General features: G+C 34.9%; 1 protein-coding gene across 1 annotated transcript; it reads left to right on the top strand.

Annotated features, from left to right (window-relative positions):
• The first annotated feature begins 519 nt into the window (after positions 1–519).
• Positions 520–6,143, top strand: LOC131158890 (small ribosomal subunit protein uS7-like). Its single transcript, XM_058113819.1, has 5 exons — positions 520–797; positions 1,091–1,179; positions 4,987–5,258; positions 5,547–5,750; positions 5,861–6,143. The coding sequence occupies exons 2-5, from the start codon at positions 1,093–1,095 to the stop codon at positions 5,913–5,915; spliced, it is 618 nt and encodes a 205-aa protein (XP_057969802.1). The 5' UTR covers positions 520–797; positions 1,091–1,092; the 3' UTR covers positions 5,916–6,143.
• The last annotated feature ends 778 nt before the right edge of the window (positions 6,144–6,921 follow it).

Below are 6,921 nucleotides of genomic sequence, written 5' to 3'. Positions count from 1 at the left end.
ATTTGATTGAATTGGTTTAACCAAATTATGCTCACTTCTACATTATATCACTTTAGTGGAATATTTAACACTTTATGTATTTGGGTCATACATCAGGTTGTGGTGGGCTTTGGCTTATATAATTTTGTACCATGATTCTTTTATTATATAGATTTAATTTGTTACATATTCTTGTTTGATATCATCTTTTTTGTATTATGTTTATAATTTTAATTTCTATATAATTTATAAATAGATTGTTGTTTCAACATTTAGTTTCTATTTTGATTTTTAATTTTCATTTATAATTTATATTTTGAAAGTTTTAAACATTGAAAAATAATACTAATAAAAAATAATTTTTTGCATGAGAAACATCTTACATTTCATATGAGGTTTTCAAAAATATTATAGTCTAAAAATAATTCTTATTTTGAAATTTTGAATTAGATATAAATAAAATTATAATTATAAATTATAAATAAATTGTATTTATATATATATATATATATATATATTATAGATGCAATTACCTTAATCCCCAAATTTCAAATATATAAAGAAAAATTAAAAATCAAGGGCAAAAGTGGAAAAGCGGGAACACAAAACCCTAATCTGATGGACTCTTAAGGAGCCGTTCTTCTGGTCTCTCGTTCGTTCGGCAGCGGAACAAGATAGCCATAGCCCGAGGCAGAGCTGCTTCGTCGTTCCTCGTCGTTGCAGCTTCTTCGTTCTTCATCGTCGCAGCTTCTTCGTCGCTCATCGCAGGCTTAGCATTCTCACTCTCGCAGCCGGTGCACTCTCTAACTCTTTCGCAGGTGACAGCTCTCTCTCTCTCTCTATGTACACACACACACACGCACACGCACACGCACACGCACACGCACACGCACACACACACACACACACGCATATATACATATCTAGGTTGTAGGCGGGCGGGGGGGTGGGGTGGAGCGGCGATGGTAATAGCCGTCCTGCTTAGATCCGCCCCGGTGCATTGCTAGACCAAGCTTTCATATTTATGTCAGCAAGCTATAACCGCGGAGGCAATACAGCGATGGTGACTCTCTCTATCTCTCTGCTTCGCTTTTCTTATCTTTTTTCACAGAAATGGCAGCTGTGGCGGTTGGTACTGCGCTTGATCCGAATGAGTCTCAAGTGAAGCTCTTCAACCGATGGTCTTTCGACGATGTTCAGGTCTATACATACCCTTATCCCTTTCATTCACAATGTATTAAATAGCAAAATTTCAGTTTTCGGAAGGCTGGGGCTGAGATTTATCTTATTTATTTATTTTTAATTTTTTTTTAATTTTTAAACTATACGTTTTCTGTATGGTGTGGACAACTGCAGTCATCTGCAATTATAGGTCATTTTATGTTTCAAATTTGTTTTTATTTGATTATATTTTTCATCCTTCTTTAGAACTCTTAAGAGTTTTCAGTGTATTTTTGTGAAATTAGTGGACTTAATTTAAACCTAGATTTAAAGGACGAGCAAACCCATTACTCGTGGACCATATGCTCTTTGATGAATGGTGAGATTATTGGCTCAGATATAATCAGATCAGAAGGCAGTAGTGTCCCGGGTTACTCAAACTATGTCATATAGAGTAAAGTATTGCTCAATATTTAATTATTTGTTAAACTGCATAAGAAAAAGAGAGAGGAATGTATCAGCAGTGTCCAACACAATCAAGGCATAATTGAAGAGAGAATAATTTATGATTCAAAATTTAATAAATATTACAATATGAACATCCAAGCAATGCAGTATACCCTCATTCTACTTCTAAGCTATTAGTGCTAATGCTTCGCCACAGATTGCTATCCTAAATTCAATTTGAATTTTTGTAAAAACATGATGGATTTGGAGTAGGATTGTAGTAATATAATTAACAATGCAGCCACTGTAAGCAAGAAATGAACTGTAGCAAATAATTACCTTCCACTCAGTCATGCCTGTAGTGTAGCCACCTTGGTCTTCTTTACTTGTTTCTCATGTCAGGTGCATCTGTTTGGTGAACAAAATACAAGTACCAAATCCTACCCAACTCTTTGAAACCCTAATTTCATGTGGAAGCATAAGACAACCTCTATGTATTTGATTGTATATGAACTCAAATCCTGCTTCTCTCTCTCCCTCACGCACACACGCACGCGCGCACTGCTCACACACGAATATCACATTCATTCTCTATTAATGCTCCTTCTCCTCTGTCACCTTGCATGTGTGCAGCGATGGCACAGTTGTGTACTAGAGTTTGATCTGAGACTCAGTCCTAGAAGCAGAAGTCTGTGCAGTCTTTTGAAGTCAACCTTTTCCTTTTTTTGTCCCTTTTTACAAACAGCCCTGAAATTATAGACTTTGTAAGTTTTGAAATCCAGGGAACTGCAGGGTAATTTGGGAAAAATTCCCTTGTTTTATTCCCTTGCCTATTCTTAAATTATCCATATCTGTTGTCTTCACACATCATTTAAACTTGTCATTGCAACAAATCTTAAACTAAATCCAATTTATGTTTAAGAAAACTGAAACCTAGCCAAAACTGTGTAATCATTCACAAGTGAAGTTGATAAAAAAATAATTAATGTATTTCTAAAAAATTATTAGAAGTTTAAATCATCTGAACAATCCATTCATGACCTAAACTTAGCTGCAGGGAAATGAGTTGAAGTTTGCTAGGTGGTAGATGGCTGAAGGCATAGCACTGTTCAAAATATGGGGTTGAGTTACGTCCCACTCAAGCTTGAGAGAAAATTTCATGCATTTATCTATATAATATTTAAAAAATGATATAAAATTTAATTCATATATGGTTGGTTTTATCTTTTAAAAAGTTTAATGGAAAAATTTAGGGAAAAAAAGAGGGACTTGCATATAGTATTTGTTGACTTAGAGAAAGCATATGATATACCCAAGGAAGTTCCATATTGGGTTTTAGAAAAAAAAAGTGGTGTTTGTAGTAGGTATACTGATGTCATTAAGGATATATACGATGGAGTAATGACTGGTGTAAGGACTGTAGATGGAGAAATTAGAGAATTTTCAATTACCATAGGTGTACATCAAGGATCTTCTTTGAGCTCTTATTTTTTTACTTTAGTGATGGACCAACTGACTAAGAGTATTCAAAAGGAGGTTCCATGGTATATGTTGTTTGCAGATGATATTGTATTAATTGATGAAATTAGGGATGAAGTAGAGGTTGAGTTAGAATTATGGAGAGAAGGTTTGGAATCTAGAGGCTTCAGGATAAGTAGAAATAAGATTGAATACAGGAAATGTATTTCAGCAATGGTAGGAGGAATATTGGAGACAAAGTTAAACTTGATGATGAAGAAATAAATAATACTTGTAGATTTCGATACCTTAGATCTATTACGCAAGATGAAGGAGAAATTATAGATGATGTAATGCATAGAGTTAAAGCAGGTTGAGTAAAATGGAGAAGTGCTTCAAGTGTGCTTTGTGATCGTAGAATACCCTTAAAATTAAAAGGAAAGTTTTATAGGACAGCTATAAGATCAGCTATGCTATATTCATCAAAATGTGGGGCGACAAAGAAACATAATATCTAATAAGTAAAAGTTGTCGAGATGAGAATGCTTAGATGAATGAGTGGTATAACACTGGAAGATAAATTAAGGAATGAACATGTTCGTGGTAAGTTGGGTGTAGTTCTTATAAAAGATAAGGGAGGGACGATTAAGATGGTATGAACATTTGCAATGTAAGCCACGTAGTGCGTCAGTGAGGAAGATTGAGTTAGTTATTGTGGGGGGCAGTAGAAAGGGTAGACTTAAGATAATTTGAAAGGAGATAGTGAGTAAGAATTTAATATACCTGAATCTGTCAAAAGAAAAGGTCCATAATCGCATAAATTGGCAGAAAATGTTCATATAGCCGACCCCACCTAGTGGGACTTAAGGCTTGATTTTGTTGTTGTTGTTGTTGTATATGGTTGGTTCTACTCGGTGCCGGAGGGATCAAACTGAACCTACCCAAAACCAATATGGTATACAAATTATATTACCAAACTCATTCCAAAAACATTTAATTTTGAGGACAGCCCATGACTGAAATAATCAGAGGCAGTGGACAGGACCTTTGTGGTCTTGCTGTGTGCCCATTTACTCACAAATGACTTCCTCTTACACTGAGCGCTAAATCCCTCATAAAAACCTTTTAGTTGATGGATCATCTCCTCACCAATTGGAAACCATCTTGCATTTGACTTTTGCCTTTTTTTAATGAGCATGAATGCTAAAGTTCTGCTTTATTCTTGCCACTCTGTGTATGTTTTCTTGGAGTGTTTGCAATTTTTTTTTGTTTGGTAGAATTAAGTGATGTGTGGTAAAAAATGATAGGGTTCATTTGATGGCTGTTTGCACAACTTATGCTTGGTTCATGATGGAGAGAGAAGACTCCTCTTTCCTTCTTGTTTTGCTTCTGCATTAGCATAGTGCTAGAGGGTTTTCAAGAACTTTGTCATGAACTATATAGAAGTTTGAATTGTAGATTTGAGAAAGAAAATTTGATTATACATTAATTGTGTTTTGTTTTGATTTGTTTGATTATCTGTTTAGTTATGATTTTGCATCTCCCAGAAAATTAGAACGTGGAATTTGTTATGCAACTAAGGGTATTTTTTATGTGTTTATTGATTTTGCACCATCTTTATCTATGCTTAGATACCACCAAAACTTCCAAATAAGTGTCACACATAATGTGCCATGTATTCTATACTTCTTATTATTGCTAAATTTCCTGGAATGTTCTTGCTACTGTGGCCATACAGTTCTAGGAGGCTGTCAATGTATCTAGTGATTGCTTACAACTCTTTGCCACTTTGTACTAGGCACTCGCTAACTTGGGAATATAAGTAGTTATTTCTTTATGGAATCACGTGATGTGATTTTCCAATAGAACTGCCTCTTTTCTCACTGATTGTATCATTATGGTTCTTCGTAAACCTCTGTTTTGGATTATTTTTTGATACAGGTCAGTGACCTTTCGTTGGTTGACTACATTGCGGTGGTTCCAGCCAAACATGCTACATATGTCCCTCACACAGCTGGAAGGTACTCGGTAAAGCGGTTCAGGAAAGCGCAATGCCCAATAGTGGAGAGACTAACGAACTCTCTGATGATGCATGGACGAAACAATGGGAAAAAGCTGATGGCTGTTCGGATTGTTAAACATGCTATGGAAATTATCCATCTGTTGACTGAACAGAATCCTATCCAAACTATTGTTGATGCTGTGGTCAACAGGTATGCACTTGTGAAAAAAGCACGCTTCAAGCATGGGCGACTTTCATCTGCCCTTCATCTATTCTTGTTGAGGGGCTTCACGAGTGGGTCATTTGACTCATTTCCCTGCCCTTTGTTTCTTATTTCTCCCTCTTTATTTTTGTTCAATCTTCTGTTTACATCCATTGTGGTCTGCCCCTTCCCCGGACCCCGCATATGCAGGAGTTTTGTACACTGAGCTGCCCTTTTTCTGTTTAGATTTTTTGGTTTTATCATCATCATCTTTATCATTGTTTTTTGTCATTGCAGTGGACCAAGGGAGGATGCTACTCGAATTGGCTCTGCGGGTGTTGTTAGGCGTCAAGCTGTTGATATCTCTCCTCTGCGGCGTGTTAATCAGGCAATTTATCTACTGACTACTGGTGCTCGGGAGTCTGCTTTCAGGAACATAAAAACCATAGCTGAATGTTTGGCTGATGAACTCATTAATGCTGCCAAGGGATCATCAAACAGGTTCTTTTTGTGAAATACTACATGCTATTGTTGTTCTCTTCTAATCCTCATTTTGCCCTCCCTCCGAAATCGGCTTTTATTTTTGCCTGATAATATTTGTGCATTTTCAGCTATGCAATCAAGAAGAAGGACGAGATTGAACGAGTTGCCAAGGCCAACCGTTGAGATTGTGATGGATCTATGCATGCTAGATGGATCACTGGACGTCTTAATATTAGTTTGTTCTCCATTAATTTTCTAGTTATTTGATTGTCAAAGACCTATGCTTGGCAACAATTCCAGAGCTCCATTTGGGCTATTTTTGTTGTGTTAAGAAGAAAGGTTGATCTCATTTTTTTGAGTTCCGGATTTTTTGATCAATATGAGATTTAAGAACCCTCTTTGGCCTTTAAATGTTTTTTGTGGTTCGGATATACATGGCAAAACTTTTCAGCCCAAATTTTGAACTCTGAACTAAACTTTCACTATATATGCTTTCATGTGATCATTAAAGAGATGAAGATCCTCATTTTGATTAGAAATGGTTGATGTTTCTGATTTGGATTGAGCAACTTCTGAGCGTTTATAACATATTTTGGGTACTATGAAGAACATTTTTACGCGGATGTGTGCATGCATCTGCATACCAACCAAAGGTAACATTCTAGAATTACAAGTACTACACTAAGGGTCAGCTCAAACAAAATAGAAACCATTTATATATCTATATTTCATATAGATATGTTTATATATGTAAATATGCATATATTAGCAACTCGATGAGATTAAGATATGGTAAGATTCAATTTTTGACCTTCCATAAAATGGGTTTAAAGACTGTTAAATATAGAGCTTGTTTAGCATTGTTGATGCTATGTTTTGGTTTTTTGTTTTTATTATTGTACGATGTAGTAGATTATAAGAAGTGTTTTTTTATGCTGCAGTGTTTTTATTTCTATTTTCGGTTCTATACTGTTTATGAAAAAAGTTGAAAATTAAATTTTATAATTTTCAATTGTTTTGGCAACCTATTATAAGAAAATCTAATATTTTAAAAAAAATTTAAATTAAATTGTTCATTTTATACACTTAAATTAAAATCATAGTGAAATGATCATATGAATTTAAATATAATTAAAATAAAATATTCATAAATTTTTTTTAAAAAAATAATAGAATAAATTGAAAATAT

The sequence above is a fragment of the Malania oleifera genome, chromosome 6 (genome assembly GCF_029873635.1).
Source record: "Malania oleifera isolate guangnan ecotype guangnan chromosome 6, ASM2987363v1, whole genome shotgun sequence".
Classification (NCBI taxonomy): domain Eukaryota; kingdom Viridiplantae; phylum Streptophyta; class Magnoliopsida; order Santalales; family Ximeniaceae; genus Malania; species Malania oleifera.
The sequence above is the reverse complement of the archived record's forward strand: the minus strand, read 5'-3'. Positions and strand labels throughout refer to the sequence as shown.